The 17,996-nt window shown below is 39.9% G+C and overlaps 1 protein-coding gene across 1 annotated transcript; it reads left to right on the top strand.

Moving 5' to 3' along the window:
• The first annotated feature begins 2,079 nt into the window (after positions 1-2,079).
• On the top strand, positions 2,080-16,055 carry slc6a11a (solute carrier family 6 member 11a). Its single transcript, XM_070837073.1, has 14 exons — positions 2,080-2,254; positions 5,421-5,555; positions 5,648-5,788; positions 6,016-6,103; positions 9,557-9,689; positions 11,066-11,200; positions 11,298-11,401; positions 11,836-11,960; positions 12,202-12,314; positions 12,411-12,548; positions 12,683-12,785; positions 14,337-14,437; positions 15,637-15,807; positions 15,948-16,055. Exons 1-14 carry the CDS (start codon positions 2,080-2,082, stop codon positions 16,053-16,055), a joined length of 1,770 nt encoding a protein of 589 aa, XP_070693174.1.
• Positions 16,056-17,996: the final 1,941 nt, after the last annotated feature.

The following is a 17,996-nucleotide window of genomic DNA, read 5'->3' as shown; positions in this document are numbered from 1 at the left end:
TGTCACTCTGCGAAATGGTAGCGTACTTGGGTTCACTCACCCTGAGAAAGGCTTCTTTTACATATACAAACATATGCACCTGTCAGCTTAGATCCTAAAAGGTAAGTTTCTGTTAAACACAAACACTCACATTACAAAAACAACCTTGATGTACACTGTCTCCCTCTCCTCAAGCTCTGCTCTGCTGCTCAAAAGCTTAAATTCACATAACAATGCAAATACATAGACGTCTGAGCAATGGAGCAGGTTTATTTTAGCAGCTACACCCCAACTACTAGACTTCGGGGAGTAAACGTGTGCTTTTGCATCTCCACTTTTTGATCATACAACTTTGCTATTTTGTAACATTTGTCGTACTTTCAGTCAAAATTAAAAAAAATCTAGTGACTGATTTAAAAATTACGTACGTATGGAAAGCCAAAAGGGTCACAATTCGTCACAATTCCGCTTTAAATGCTGTCAGACGTAACGTCGGCACCAGCCACCGTTTGGCGTTATTCAGACGCCTGGTGAGCCCAGTAGCCTGGCTCTCCAGTGTAATGGATAAGATGGCTTCTTTCACTGTCACTGAATGTGACGATAAAAGAGTGCTAAGATTGTCTTTTAATTAAGAGATCAATCATAAACAAAAACAGAACAAAATTTTACATTTTAAGAATATTCTTGTTCAGTAAACTTAAAACAAACAAATAAACACAAACTCAGTGTATTCAATAGACAGTGAGACAGTAGTTCAAACTTCAAATACAACTTTAGAAGAACAACGTATGTACTAAAGGTTTAGTGTCAGGAAAATATGGGATTGAAAAATTAAATTGGAACTCTCTGGTTGAAAGAAAATCAGGTGAGGTAGTTCAAAGTCCTATAAAATCAAATTAGAAGACAAAGTGAGTGATTGGGTCAAAAATAGAACATTTATCTGGGAGACTGGGGTTCATGTCTCCTGTTGATATTAAAAGGCGACGATCATTGATTTTTACACACACGCTTTGTGTGTATGGTGGGATTAGGATTAGGGCTACTGTGATTTAGGGTTTACCTTTTTTAGGGCGTACAGTTTTTAGGGCTTAGGGTTACTTCTTTTACTTTCCAAGTTTATTGTGGTCAAAAACTCAACAAAATCTTGACATATGTCCAGATGAGTTAAGTAGATTTGCAATTTCTCTTGGAAAAAAATTAATGTCCAATCTGCTGAAACTAGTAGAAAACACAAAGCTAATATTTTATGGTGCAATATAAACTGAGCTTTTTGCTGAAAGAGCAGTTTTATTGGTCATGATTGAAGGCTCTATGTTGCAGGAAATGGCACTTTCAGGTGTTGATTAAATTAAGATTTTTCCTGCCATACCTCTACCTCCCTTTCCAGAATTTCCCCCTGGGGATCAATAAAGTATTTCTATCTATCTATCTATCTATCTATCTATCTATCTATCTATCTATCTATCTATCTTTGCTCATCACTAATCATGCACCCCCCAACTATAGCTAGGCACCCCTGCACATATATATTTTCCTTTAAAAATAAATATTAGATGTAAATAAATATGTCTGTGTAAAAAGTACTAGATTTAAAGGCAACTTGGTTGTTGGATTTGAAGCTTGGGGAGAAGCACATGGAAACCAATGTACCGAGGCAGCATACATAACAAAAATCCTTGGCCCCTGGCAAAAGCACACGTGAGCAGTTTAAGAGATGATTACCTATAATTCATATCATGTTTTCTTTGACATAACCATATTAATGTATATTTATATCCATTGATACTTGCAATTAAGCTGACGGGCTAATCTGTATTCGTGACTGTGTTAAATAACTTTTTTTTTTTTTGCTTTGCTTTGTTTCTTACAAAACCTTCAATACCTCGTCCAAAAAGGAATTAGTCACACTAAATCCATTACTCCCCTCAAAGACTTTTTGGCACACATCAAGAGGTCCCCCTTGTGGCTTAAATACCTTGCTGTCTGTCAACTAGGTAGCCCCTCACAAATCTGCATCAGACAGTCCTCAGTCAGGCAGTTGATCCAGAAACTCAACCATCTATGCCAGACTTTTCTTCAGACTATTTCTCCCTCATCGGTATGGCAGACTCTCTGTGCAGGCTGTGCCCTGTCCCTCCAAAGACTACTTCACAAACAGTGGAGGAGCGTGGCAAGTGGGGCAGCAAAAAGGAGTTCATTCTGTCTGTGGCTGGTGCTATTATTGGTCTCGGAAATGTGTGGAGATTTCCATATCTTTGCTACAAGAATGGTGGTGGTGAGTATTTACTTTTATTCTTTGTTTATTATTCTCTCAGGTTAGTATTTCCACCTCAACCTCCACTTAATAAACGTGCAGTACAGTGTCAGATCTGGCATATAGACTTTTTAAAACTTTTTTCGTAATAATCTATAAACTTGACAAACAAAGAAACTTATGGCAAATATTGGAATATTGTTTTATTATTCACCAAATCACAATTACTAGATTTGTTTAACTTTACTTTTTAGTTTGCCTCTTCTTGCTTGAAAACTGACTGGTGGTCTAGAGAAAAAAAAATCCCAGTGGATGGAGGGAAACTACACCTGTTAAGCTTGTATTTATAACAGTATATAACAGTATTTTATATGTGATAAGTTGATGAATGCATTATTATAAGTTCATACAAACTCTTTTACTATCATTGTAATTTTTTTTTCAAAAACCCTGAAGTCTAAGCAATGTAAAATTTTCCGCCTTTGTCTCTCTCTGCTTCACATTTGATGATTAAGGATCTGACAGGTTATCAAAGGCTATGAAAATAATGTTCTGTCCATGTTTGTGCAAAGAGCAGAGCCACATTCTTTGCTGAATCCCTCTAAATTTTTCTTTACATGCAAAACACAACTGCCCGGAGGCTGATTTTATTTCATTCAAATTGAGCAGATTCAGAAACTCAATCTTTTATACGAGTGTTGTGAAATGCAGTGATACTGTTGCACTGAACCTTACAAGAGCTTGGGTGACTAGTTATAATCTGATTAATGGAAAAGTAGCTTTAAGATATATTCTTTAAAATCTAATCATGATTCTTGTGCGCCTTGTATATGATAAGTAAAGAGCTACAGCACGCAGCAATCCAATAAAAGGCTACTTCTTGATTTGTGGAATATAATACAGTATGTAATAGTAGTAATATGCATATTCCAACTGCACCATTTCTGCCAGTTTTATTTCATGTCAGATCAGGCTGTTCCCCATAAATGTCTGAGTATCATTGGCTAAGAAACACATTTTGTTGTTGGGATGCTACAAACATGGCGCATGCCGATGTTGGCGGCCAGTAGCTCCTTCAAACTTTGCTACATTTTTGTTTTAATCTATTTTTTTTACTTCTTCTCCCTCATCAAGACTCCCAGAATTTGAGAAAATGTTAGTCTAGAGATACTCTCTCCACCTAAATGGTCACACACATCAGCCTACAAACTACTCTTAGCATACAGTTAACTAGCATTCCCTAACAGTAACATATACAGTGGCCCTGAAAGCTCAACACACTGCAAACTTGAGGGACAGCCATGAACAAGTTATAGCATGTAGCCATCTCATGTTGGCCCTGTATATGTTTCACCTAAATGTGGCCAACTGAAATCAGCAACCAGCAACCAGCAACCAGCCTGATATCGCCTCTCAGTTTAAAGCTTCTAGCAACAGAAAGGTTTTGGACAGTCTGCAGAGTCTTACAACTGACATTTTTGCAGCTATAAAATGCATTGCACAGTGGGATTATTTGCAGAAAGACAGTACTCATGGCAAGTACAAAGACGTCTTTGTGCTCATCTTAGGCAGTTACATACAGTTGCACCTAAAATTATTCAACCCCCATTGCAAATTAGGTGTTTTGGCAAAATTTGCAAACTGCTGTGTTCAATGAACACCCCAAACAAGAAAGAATTCAAATAGCTCAACACAACTATTTTTACAGGTGGTTTCTCCAAATTCAACTGAAAATTATTCAATCCCTTCTTGACAAGCACCTTTAGTCATTCGTAGAGCACCCTTCTGCTGTTAGGACATGCTGCAAACATGATTCATAGCAACACACCAGGTTCTGACAGTGTTCCTGAGGAATCTTAACTCATTCCTCATGGCCAATAGCCTCCAGCTCTCTAATATTCTTGGGTTTGTGTGCTGCAACTGCCATTCTTCAAATCCCACGGGGGATTTTCTATGTGATTCAAGTCAAGCCACTCTAGTGTCTTCCAGGACTTTTTCTGAAGCCAAGCCTTGGTGGACTTGGAGGTATGCTTGGGATCATTGTCCTTTTGGGAGGTCCAGTGATGGCCAAGCTTCAGTTTCCTCACAGACGGCCTGACGTTTTCTCCTGGATTTCCTGATACTTGATTGAGTCCATCTTGCCCTCCAAACGCTGCAAATGGTTTCCGGTGCCAGAAGAAGCAAAGCCTCCCCAGAGCATCACCGAGCCACCGCCATGCTTCAGAATAAGCAGGCTGTTCTTTTCAGCTTTTGCCTCATTCTTCCTCCTCCAGACGCTGATCCATAGACCTGAAAAGTTTCCGTTTTGTTTCATTGTTCCACAGAACAGAATCCCAAACTGTCTGTGGCTTATTTGTATGGTTTTACATTGTCTTGTGCTTTTAGGTCGGTAGTGGTGTACATCTTGGAGTTTGGACATGGAGTCTTTCAGCGTTTAGTATGCACCTTACTGTAAAAACTGAAACCTCAGTGCCTGCTGTCGCCAAGTCCTGCTGCAGGTCTTTTGCAGTCACTTGAGGCCTCCTGCCTCCTCAGAAATCTGGTGGCAGCCGTTGGTAGCTTCCTCTTTCTGCCACGTCCAGGTAGTGTAGCCAGAGATCCTTTAGCTTTGAACTGTGAACTATGCTTCCAACAATATCTCTAGTGACATTCAGTGCTTTTGCTGTCTTCTTGTATCCTTTTCTTTGTTTGTGCAAGGCAATGATCTCCTCTCTTAACATTTTGGGCAATTCTCTTGACTTACCCATATTTCTAACATGCAACCAAATGTCACTGTGAACAAACCCAGAGCCAGTACGGGTACGATGCAAATAATGAGGCCCTTGATGAGTTGCATCAGGTGTGCTTAAGACAACACCTGATTTGCGAAAGAGTGCTCTTATGAGGGATTCTTTTCAGGGGGGTTGAATAATTTTGAGACTGCAGTAGTCATTAAAAGTGGCATTTTGTGTTTAATTTGGAGAAACCACCTGTGATATTAGTTGTGTTGAGCTATTTAAATTGTTCTTGTTTGAGTTGTTCATTGAACACAGCTGAAAGTTTGTAAATTTTGCTAATACGCCTAATTTCCAATGGTGGTTGAATAATTTTAGGTGCAGCTGCATATCAATTTACAGTGAGTGAGTCAAATATCCGAGGAGTTAAAGAAATCTATAATATGCGTGTTTACGATGCTCTACATTTGCAGGTGCGTTTTTCATCCCTTACCTCCTGTTCCTTGTGACCTGCGGCGTTCCTCTGTTTGTACTGGAGACAGCACTGGGCCAGTACACCAGTCAGGGAGGAATCATGTGCTGGAGGAGGGTCTGCCCTTTGTTTGAAGGTGAGGTATACCTGCCTGGATTGTGGTGCACTGAGCAAGATAAGAAAGAAATACTACAGCTATGTATTGTTACTATTTAATGTTGTTTCCAGGTTTGGGATTCGCCAGCCAGGTTATCATTTTCTACGGATGCATCAGCTACATTGTGATTTTAGCCTGGGCTTTTCTCTACTTTTTCTATTCATTCTCTGGCGAGCTGCCATGGGCCACCTGTAACAACACATGGAATACAGGTTAATCAATTTTTTGATCTAACCATTATCTCTCTCCCACATACACACTACTTGCTATTAGTTTCTTAATTATGTTTGGTTTAAGTGTATATACATATACATGCACATATACATGTTACTGTATCACTATGCAACGATTAATGTGTGGTACTGATCTAAAAAAATGTATTGATTGAGTGTGCATTTTGAATTTTAACTGTGTTTAACAATACTTTGATGTATTTCAGATTCTTGTGTGGTATTAAACAGCCATAATGCCACTGCCAACTGGTCCTCCCCTGTGAATGCATCTTCGTCTGTGGTAGAGTTTTGGCAGTAAGTTTTTCTTCAAATGAGACTGAATTCAACAGAAACAAGATGAATAAACGTATGTTATAAAGGCACGCACTATTTGAATGGGTGTATGTTTAAATATCCATAATTAAGACATAATAAAATCAAAATCTGAAAACACTGGCTTTGCATCTTGGCATGGAGTGGAAACCAGAGCTTTACCAAAGTGATATAATATCAATCAGTCAATCAATCAATCTTTATTTATATAGCGCCAATTCATAACAGCGTTATCTCAAGACGCTTTACATAAAGAGCAGGTCTAGACCAAACTCTTTAATTAGAGAGAGACCCAACGATTCAGGAATTCAAAATTAAGGATTCAAGAATCCCCACATGAGCAAGCATCAGTGGCAAGGAAAAACTCCCCTTTAATGGGAAGAAACCTCAAACAGACCCAGGCTCAAATGTGGGCGGCTTTCTGTCAGGGTCCGTGTTGGGTGGAGGTTGGACAGAGAGAGAGACAACACAAACAGCAACCAACGTACTAACAGCGACTATAGCACTAACAATAGGAGTGTGACTAATAAATTAGTAGTATGATATTATTGAAAAACATGACAAGTGGACGACGATCCGCAGCAGTGATTCATGAAGCCAGAGAACCACAGCAGCAGGACCAGGACCAGGATCCACAGGAACCTGAGAGATGAGAAAAGCACAGAAAGGCTCCGGGGAAGATAGCAAGTTAGTGGCAGACATTCAGTTCTGGACCAGTTGGAGAGTCTTTAACGACTTATTGGGGCAGCCTGATAATAGTGAGTTGCAATAGTCCAACCTAGAAGTGACAAATGCATGGACTAATTTTTCTGCATCATCTACAGACAAGATGGGCCTGATTTTAGCAATATTACGTAGATGGAAAAAGGCAGTTCTAGAAATCTAGAAGGATCTAAAGGACAAATCTTGATCAAATAAGACTCCCAGATTCCTCACAGTGGAGCTGGAGGCCAGAGTAGTTATGTTGTTAGAAAAGGTGTCCCTAAGGTGTCTGGGGCCAAGCAGAATAACTTCAGTTTTATTTGAGTTTAGCAGCAGAAAGTTCCTGCTCATCCAGGACTTTATGTCCCTAAGGCAGATTTGAAGTTTACTCAACTGATTAGGTTCATCTGGCTTTATTGATAAGTATAATTGTGTGTCATCTGCATAACAGTGGAAATTAATGGAGTGCTTCCTGATAATATTACCCAGAGGAAGCATATATAAGGTAAATAGTATCGGTCCAAGCACTGAACCTTGTGGAACTCCATGTCTTACTTTAGTGTGGACAGAGGATTCATTGTTAATGTGTACAAACTGAAATCGATCTAATAAATAGGACTTAAACCAGCTTAATGCTGTTCCTTTTATACCAATGAACTGTTCCAGTCTCTGTAACAGGATGTGATGGTCAATGGTGTCGAAAGCAGCACTCAGGTCTAACAAGACCAGGACAGAGAGAAGTCCTCTGTCTGATGCCATAAGGAGGTCGTTAGTAACCTTCACCAGTGTTGTCTCTGTGCTATGGTTCGCTCTAAAACCTGACTGAAAATCCTCAAATAGACTATTGAAATTTAGAAAATTACACAGCTGATTGGCTACGACTTTCCCCACGATCTTGGAGAGAAAGGGAAGGTTGGATATAGGTCTATAGTTAGCTAATACACCTGAATCAAGAGTGGGCTTTTTCAGGAGAGGTTTAATTACTGCTACTTTGAAGGACTGTGGTACGTAGCCTCTTAGTAAAGACTGGTTGATCATATCCAGTAAGGCTGTGCTGATTAGGGGTAGGACCTCCTTAAGTAGCCCAGTAGGAATGGGGTCTAGGAGACATGTTGACGGTTTGGATGAGGAGATTACTGAAGCCAATTCAGGAAGATCAATTGGAGAAAAACAGTCCAAATGCACATCAGGTCTAGCAGCTGATTCCATGATTCCTAAGTTTGAAGTTGGATCAGACCCTGTTGAGGGCAGGAGGTGATGAATTTTGTCTCTAATAGTTAGAATTTTATCATTAAAGAAGCTCATGAAGTCGTTGCTACTGAGCTCTAAAGGAACACAAGGATAATATGCCTGTTCGCAAACATACACACAAGTACTGTCTGGCACTGGTTGGGCGTATGCAAACTTTGCATAACTTATTGACATCACTGATCATTTTGCTGTACATGTTAAGGCAGGAATGCTTCCCACTTTACCAATTCTGTAACATAGAGTTATGATTGGTCTTATATAAATACTGATATAACTCCATCTTAAGTTGAACAGGAGCAGTGATCTAATCAGTCGGAACAAATGTTACTTAACCGCTGTTAAGTAATGTAGGTCATGAAATTTGGCCTAATGATGGAAAGCACAGACCAAACATACCCTTTGACTAAATAGCATACAGATGTTTTGAATCACAGCTTTTTCCCTTTTTCCCTGCACTTCCTGCACCAACCCCTACTTTAACCCCCTCACAATCTTTTTTTCTTATTCATCCATTCTCTATAAAGTCAGCACACAGGTCTGTGTGTGTTCAAGTACTGGCATTATTGAGGGTAAATCAGTGTTGATGCCATGTTCATGCCATATGTATGGATGGTAGAGATCTGAAAGATCCCCTTATTAATGAGCCACATCATTACAGAGTTGGTTATGTGAGGATTAAAATATTGTCTATTGACAATATGACACCATATACATTAAATATGGGTTTATATACATTGAACGAAGGCTGATGTGAGGCGTCCATGTTTGGCACTTCCCTATTATAAATTGCAGAGTTGGATTCATCAGGGCTATACGTATCTATATCTAACATGGAATTGTCTGAAAAGGCAAACAAATTTGGATGCCTTTAATCAGCTGAAGTTCATCATTGAAAGTAACTAAATCCAGTTTTACTGTATGTTTTGCTACATTATGAGCATTTTCAACCCCCCACACAACTCTGCCATCATACAAGCAAACACTCCAGATCATAAACGTGGGAGTAGTTTTCCACCTCTTCCATCCGTCCCATGTGATGTAAATGTGCTGAACAACTTTCACGATCAGGCTCATTTGTCAATTTACAGCCAAAGCCCTCACACATTCAAACACAGGTGTTTTCTTTATTTTTGGCTAATTAGACCTTTAGTCAGGGCTGTGTGGACATGTATAGACTCCATCAGTCTGTTGATATTTTTAGTTGCATCATTTCGGGTGCGGCAGTTCACACCTTAGGCAAACTCCCAGTCCACACATGAATGATAGAGATCTGAAGAGCACATTCAAGTCTTTATTATTATGAATACTTTACTGAGGTTCAAAATCATCAAACCATTCCTCAATCACAGATGTAACTAATAACACAAATAATTTTTATATAGATACAGCACATATTCCTTGTGTCCTTGCTGTTGAGAATAATTGGCATGCATGGATGTATGTTTCCACAAATTATTTTTTGACGATACTTTGGTCTTACAGACGACGGGTGCTAAAGATATCCACTGGTATAGAGGCCATAGGAAACATACAGTGGGACCTTTCTTTGTGCCTTCTTCTGTCCTGGATCATCTGCTACTTTTGTATCTGGAAGGGAGTCAGATCCACAGGAAAGGTAAGATTGAAATGATGATGAGAGTCTCTTCAACCATTTTAACCTCTGTATTTAGTTTGTTACGTCTGGTGATTTGATAAGAGCAAAAGCATGGTCATGTGCATGTGTAGTTTATTTGACAAATGTGTTTTCTCCAACATGTTTTTAAACATGTAACCATTATGACGTTTCCTATTTTAAAAAAAAAAAGTGTGTTATGACAGTTGACTGTTAAAATGTTACATCACCCACTTAGATAACATGCAATACATTCTTTGTACACCATTAATCTGTGACAGGCTTAAGAAAAAAAAGTCTTCTCTACCTTTTTGTAACCAGTGGTCTCCAGCTGTGTTCCTTGAGTGCCCGAGTTTTGATATAAAAAGTTATGAGATGTTATTTTGGCTTCAGGGGCACTTTTCTGTCAGGTGGCTGCCAAAGCTGGCTCTCATGTGCACACATGCTTGGCCCTCTTGCGGTACATTCGAATCAAACCAAAAGACTTTGGTGTCAGATATTTCTTCAGGGGTATACAGTTCAATACAGTAGTTTCAGTAGTTCAGTTTTGCAGCAGTTATTGGATAAATAAAGTCCTTTAAAATAGATTGATGGGAGAAATCATTAGAAAAAATAAGAAGTTTAATAAGATGTTTCTCACGTGCTGTAACATTTAGCCTGCTGGCACATACAATCAACTCTCACCTGCCACTCTGTCCATCCCAGTGTGAGAAAAGTTGCTACAAGCCAATCCTTTTAATTTGACGGATGTTCAGTGAATGAGCAGGACTGGCATGATGTCAGTGATTATGAAAAAGTGAACTGGAAATGCTGACTGGCAAACTGTTCCATAAGAGAGATGTCTGAAATAGATCCAAGCTGTCTGTGCCTCGTGGTTACCTAACGTGATCCAATCCCTCCTCCTGTATTTTTCCCTCAATTTCTCAAGTTCAAATTACATGAGCAGATCCTCAGGTATGATAAGAGCCTTAGTGGCACATTCTTCTTCCCACGTGTTGAAATGTACTAGTTGTTAATTAAGCAGTTTTTGTGTGACTCATTTTCAGACTGATCTGCTCTGGATTTTTCCAACTGCTTGAACCTACTTCTCTATAATAAGTGCGCACAGTGGGTCAGATAGATATTTCCCAAGATATGTCCTCAGGCACATAAGATGTTGCAGTGTGTGTTAACAATTTTGGTGAGTAAAAAGAGTCAGTGTAGTGCCAACACTGTTGGGTTATGAAACAGTGATTCGGGTGTTACACAACTAACAAAACTATGACCAACTGACCTCACAGCATTGCTCCTGCTGTCCCAAGCAGACTTTTCAACATTGTTACTATCATAGGTTATTCTGTAGCATTCTTTATTTTATATACTTTTCTGACTAAATGCAGGCTACCTACATCACAGCCACATTCCCCTTCCTCATGCTGGTGGTGCTGTTCATCAGAGGAATGACCCTCCCAGGAGCCATCCATGGCATCAAGTACTACCTGTACCCTAATCCTGCACGGCTCGCTGACCCACAGGTACCATTCATACTATATTCTAATCCGCATTGGATTATTCTACTGCAACAGTCCAAAAGAGTGTTTTTGGTCAAATAATTGGTTTACTGGTTTACAGGTTTGGATGGATGCTGGAACCCAAGTATTTTATTCCTACGCCATATGTTTGGGATGCCTGACTACGCTTGGGAGCTACAACAAGTACAACAATAACTGTTACAGGTGAGTACTTCAAGATGTGACTATTTCAGTGGCTGCAGTTGCATTGAGTTAAAAGAACCTAAATGTTTTTTGTTTTTTTTGTCAGATGCACTATTTTATAGATAAAATACTATTGATAAAATATGTTTTATGCACACTTAGATCTCTGAGTACTTTACTTACCTTCATCGGAACATTCATGATTGGTCAAAAGCACAAAAAGAAAGTGATGCACTGCATAGATCTAAGTGTGCAGAAACCTTGTATCAGTTTACACTTTTTGATGCCTCCATCATGTCAGCAAAGATCTATCTTGCAATGGAGGTGTGGATGTTTCAAATTGATTGTAAGCACGTTCTGTGCATTATTTTACTACAAGATGGTAGCAACGTAAGTCTAACAGTCCCATGTTACTGAGAGAAAAATAACAACACTGCATTGTTTCTGATTTGCAGAGACTCCTTCTATCTTTGCATGTTGAACAGCGGGACCAGTTTTTTATCTGGTTTTGCCATTTTCTCAGTTCTGGGCTACATGTCCCAAAAACAGGGTGTCGATATTTCTTCAGTTGCTGAGTCAGGTACGAATGTGAATCTATTCAGTAATAATTAAAAAAGACTTAAGATGATACAAAGTTGTTTCCTATAAACACTCAAATGGGTACTCATTTTAATTTTCAGTTTGATCTGTTATGATTATTCTGCCATACTTGCTCGTCAATCACAACAGATAGAATATCAACATTGACACCCGCAGGTTGTATCAAAGAAGACGCTTGGGCAGACAGCATTGGCTTACTCACTGATGGTTTCCCTCTGCAGGCCCTGGCCTTGTGTTCATTGTCTACCCACAAGCTGTGACCCTTCTGCCATGGCCGCAGGTCTGGTCCGTGTGCTTCTTCTCCATGATCATCATGTTAGGAATAGATGGACAGGTTAGCTGCAGCCTTCATTATGTGTCCCAAAAAATGCCCTGTAATGTCCCTGCTTTTGTTGTTTCTACACTAACTTGTCTTTCTCTCATTCTCCAGTTTGCTGGGCTTGAAAGCATCATGACTTCTCTAACGGATGTCTACCCTTCCCAGATCCGAAAAGGATATCGCAGAGAGTTTATTCTGATGCTGATCTGTGCTGTTTGCTATGCGTTTGGCCAATTATTAGTGTCAGAAGTAAGCTGTGAGAACTGCATTCATTGATGATTACATGAGTAACTCATCATGTGAGAGCACACAATGGAAACTGTGAAAACCTCTTTGTCCACCTTTTTTTGGTCAAGATCACCAATTTATTGTTCTAATTTCAGGCTGGTGCATACATTCTGCAGATCTTTGATCACTATGTATGCAGTGGTCCCACTCTGCTTCTAATGGCAATCTTCCAGTCAGTGACTATTGGATGGATTTATGGTGAGACACACCAGTGCCACAACTGTCTTTGATTTATTTATGTTACACTGATGCAAACTAATTTTACAACCCCATAACCAAAGCTGTGTCCCAATTTTAAACTGTGTGTTTATTCTGAAGCTTTAGATATGTCATGCTCTTGCCCTGAAAAATGTCTAAATTAAATATACTAAAAAGATGTCACAAGTGCACCAACATGCCAGAAAACTTTTCTACAACAGTAAAATTTCTTGAAATGTCATTTGGTGTAAAGCCATAAAATGGCCCATGAGGGGCAAAACCCCTGCAGATTCAGCACCACGGACAGGGCCGACAATCACTGAACTCACAACTGCAGGGAGAGTGTGTATTTCAACGCAATGTGCATTTGTTTTTTGGGATAACAGACATTTTTCGGACTATAGTTTCAGAATAATGGGCTGTGTCTGACAATATGGTGGTTTCAACAACATCAGGTAAACTGTGACCATAGACATATAAAGATAGACGCCACATTTACTGGTTCGATCTGTTGTTGCAAAATGTCAGCACCACATTGGACTGGGCAAGACTGGTCTGTAAACACATACAACTAGGCCCTAAACGGGGGAGCGGTATCTTTTCTGGATAAAAAGGCACTATCATGTTTACATACATTACGAAATCTCATTGCACTTTGCTGTATGATGACAATAAATCTGATTCTGATTCTGACATTTCTTCACCAATTTCAATAAGTCATTTTTTATGTTCAAGGATTTATTGAAAAGGAAAACAAGTTTTGACTAAATAGCTGTTTTTTTCATTCATTTCATTATTTTGTCCCATTGAAGTTATTTGAGAAAAGTGCTTTTTATTCACAAAAAAACACAGTTCTCCTATTTCATTGTATGCGTTTACAGGCCAGTCTTTTCTGGTCCAATATGGCGCCGACGTTTACAATCGGTCAAGCTCCACTGTTTCCTGCCATAGAATTGTAGCGTTTGTGGTTGCTACTAGCAACAGAATGTTCAGCTGAATGTTCCACTGCATTTCCTGTTAGTGCTACATAGACTCTAAAGGCCTGAACATACTCCGCAAGAACAGAGAAATTTGTTCTCTCTCCCAGGGCTGCGAGAAAAAAATGACCTCATTCTTTTCTCGCAGCCCTGGTTTGGGAGTTCTTGCACCTTGTTCTTGACACATCATCTGGGCAGAACTTTTTTCTTGTGTGGTGTCTGAGAACTATTGTGTGATTGGTCAGAAATTTAAAGTGGAAAAGCAGAAATGTTGTAATTCCTGCGTGTGATGCAGTGGGAGGGCCCTATGAGGACTTCCCAAGAGTTCTGCGCTTGAGTTTCTCGTGAAGTATGAAATGTCCTGGCCAGAACAAACTTTGTTCTTGTTCTTGCCACCTCGAGAAAACGAACAAATTTCTCTGTTCTTGTGGAGTATGTATAGACCTTATAGACAGTAAAACCCTGCATACTACCTGCAGTGAAATGTAGTATATACCGTACTGCTGTGTATAGTGCTGTAAGTGTATCATGGAGCTGGGACAGAGCTAATGAGATGTGTTTGTCTCTGTAACAGGTGCTGAGCGCTTCTGTGACAACATTAAGGACATGATTGGTTACAGGCCTCTGCCACTGTTCAAGTACTGCTGGATGTATGGCACCCCTCTTGTTTGCAGTGTACGTAGCAATATGAATTATGCTTATAGAAATTACCTTTGCTTTTCAACCCACCACTGTTTATATACACTATATTGCCAAAAGTATTCACTCACCCATCCAAATGATTGAAATCAGGTGTTCCAATCACTTCCATGGCCACAGGTGTATAAAATCAAGCACCAAGGCATGCAGACTGTTTCTACAAACATTTGTGAAAGAATGGGTCGGTCACAAGAGCACAGTGAATTCCAGCATGGTACTATGATAGGATGCCACCTGCGCAACAAGTCCAGTCGTGAAATTTCCTCGCTCCTAAATATTCCACAGTGAACTGTCAGTGGTATTATAACAAAGTGGAGGCGATTGGGAACAACAGCAACTCAGCCACGAAGTGGTAGGCCATGTAAAATGACGGAGCGGGGTCAGCGGATGCTGAGGCACATAGTGCGCAGAGGTCGCCAACTTTCTGCAGAGTCAATCGCTACAGACCTCCAAACTTCATGTGGCCTTCAGATTAGCTCAAGAACAGTGCGTAGAGAGCTTCATGGAATGGGTTTCCATGGCCAAGCAGCTGCATCCAAGCCACACATCACCAAGTGCAATGCAAAGTGTCGGATGCAGTGGTGTAAAGCACGCCGCCACTGGACTCTAGAGCAGTGGAGACGTGTTCTCTGGAGTGACGAATCACGCTTCACCATCTGGCGATCTGATGGACGAGTCTGGGTTTGGCGGTTGCCAGGAGAACGGTACTTGTCTGACTGCATTGTGCCATGGTAAAGTTTGGTGGAGGGGGGATTATGACGTGGGGTTGTTTTTCAGGAGCTGGGCTTGGCCCCTTAGTCCCAGTGAAAGGAACTCTGAATGCTTCAGCATACCAAGAGATTTTGGACAATTCCATGCTCCCAACTTTGTGGGAACAGTTTGGGGATGGCCCCTTCCTGTTCCAACATGACTGTGCACCAGTGCACAAAGCAAGATCCATAAATACATGGATGAGAGAGTTTGGTGTGGATGAACTTGACCTCCACCTGATAGAACACCTTTGGGATGAATTAGAGCGGAGACTGAGAGCCAGGCCTTCTCGTCCAACATCAGTGTGTCATATTAAACCCTATGGATTAAGAATGGGATGTCACTTAAGTTCATATGTGAGTCAAGGCAGGTGAGCCAATACTTTTGGCAATATAGTGTATGTGTGATTTTGTTTCCCTTCACAGGGCACGTTTGCGTTTTTGCTCCTGAGATACACCCCCCTGAGGTTCAACAACTCCTATGTCTACCCTTGGTGGGCGTACTGGATCGGCTGGTTTCTGGCCATGTCATCTCTTTCAATGATTCCACTGACCATGGTCTGCAAACTAGCCAAAGGAAAAGGGACTCTCTGGCAGGTCAGTGGTGGTTGTTAGTGGATGACTTGTTATTTTGGAGTTTTAAGAAGCATTTAAAGTTAATAAACTATTTTGTGTCGCCTGTGCATAATGTTCTGCTGCAAGTGATACTCTTTGACAATATCAATACCTTCCCCTAGCGTCTCAAGACAAGCTTACAACCTGCTGACATCCCAATGATGGTGAAGGAAATGGAAAGCATCAGCACCTCACTGCATGTCCCAGATGATGGAAAAAACAATCTGTAAAGAACTGCCAGTTCTCTAAAAATAACTTTTTATTTTGTTTTTTACTATATATACATATATATATATATATATATATATATGGTGGTGGTATTCATTTATAGATATTTGTTTTAAGGTGAGATGACCTATCTGAGTAAAGTACATTAAATGTCTAATTTAGGGTTAAAGATAGAGTGTACAATATACTACAATTTATGCAATCTCAACAGGACATAAGTGACATTTTATGCACATTTTAGCACATTCAATACAAAAGCACAAACTTTTACGTTACTGTCGTCTGTATGCAGTGCATTACTGTAGTAAGTAAATGCTGCAAGTAAGTAAGCCATTGCTCTAGTGTGGAATAATACACCTGGCATGCTGAGAAGACTATCCCAGCAGTTAACTGTCCACATTATAGAGCATTTCTCTCTTCCACTATACCGGCACCCAGTTTATACCCGAGCCGAGTCCACTACGTGTAGTAATCTAGTTTATTCCTGTGCTGTATGTAACAGCTGTTTGATTTAATGGAAAGTTATTTAATCTGAGATGTTGATAAAGCATGAGGATTTTTGTTTTTAGATCGCTAAGAACCGTACACGTCCCTATTTGTGACCGTGCTCTCGTGGTAGCTCAGGTATAACCAGGCTATGGGGTGGTTTGGTGGGGGGTGGGGGTGGGGGTTATCACCTATGGAACCCCGAGAAAATACATGAAGTTCAGCCAACGGAAATAGTGTTTCTTCAGGCGATCAATAGTGCTGCCATGTCTGCCCAGTTAATGCAAAACTGGAGCCAATAGACAGTCAATCTATGTTAGCATAAAGGAAACAGGGCTCTGTTAAAAGGGAACAAATCTACCTACCGTCACCTCTATAGCTCAGTAATTAACACATTATGCCCTGTTTATTGTATCCGTATTCAGTGAATTGTAAAAACAACCAGTTGTAGTTTTACATGGAGTCATTTGCTGGACTATTTATTGGCTAAATGCAGTGACTTCCTGGAGTTAGTGTGAGTGACACCAAAAGGTTTGGGTTTTTTTCCAATATGGAGACGGTGTAAAAGAGTTGAGTCTGAACTTCAGCATCAGTATGTGTGATAAAGTAATTTCAACTAAAAGGTGCTGTTATCATCTTTTTCAAGCCAAATGAAAAAAAGCTCCTAAGTGGACTTTGGAGTTGAGATTATTTTGTTACACAATGCGCACAATGTACGGGTTCTCGTCATTAGACTTGGTTTAGTCACACAGACCTTGTTGGTTTTCCCTAATACAACCAGACGTTCGCAAACCTTTAAATGAAACCTACAATGCCGTCTTTCACCTCAATGACCTCCTCACTACATGTTTTCAGTGCCATGTTCAGCCCCCCCCTCCTCCTTTGTTCTCCTCGGCCCCCTTTTATCTAACTGAACGGGCCCGAGCAGCAGAGATTCTGTTTTTAGAACAGGCCGAGTCATTCATGCCAGTTCATCTGTGAAACTCTTTCAATGTCCTGACATTGTGGGATCAATATAATCAGTGGTGTTAGCATCTATTTCACAGACACAGGTCTCTCAAAGTTAACTGTCTTGCCGTGGCCTCAAACTAAAATCAACTAAAACAAGTTACTTTTCTTACTCTAACTCATCTGATTCCATTACCTACATTTTCTTTGTGACTTATAGAGAAATCGTGGAGTGGTGGCGCTTTTACTTGGCTAATGTTTTATATATTCAGTGTATATTTCATAACATTTAGAGGCATGTATTAAACCAAATAAGTATACCTCCTCAGGCTGTTAAAATGAGTGTTGAACTACTTGAATTTAGAATACAAATCCTACAGTGCCTTAAACATACTGATATTTACTTTTTTTTTAAGTACATAGCATTTCCATAGATTACTACATTGATGAGGTGTTTTTATACATAACTTTTATCTTTATACATGACTTATTTGTGAATGAATTTGTAT

Source organism: Pempheris klunzingeri, chromosome 2, assembly GCF_042242105.1.
Source record: "Pempheris klunzingeri isolate RE-2024b chromosome 2, fPemKlu1.hap1, whole genome shotgun sequence".
Taxonomy (NCBI): Eukaryota; Metazoa; Chordata; class Actinopteri; order Acropomatiformes; family Pempheridae; genus Pempheris; species Pempheris klunzingeri.
Note: the sequence above shows the minus strand (reverse complement) of the source record. Positions and strands in the feature narration are given on the sequence as shown.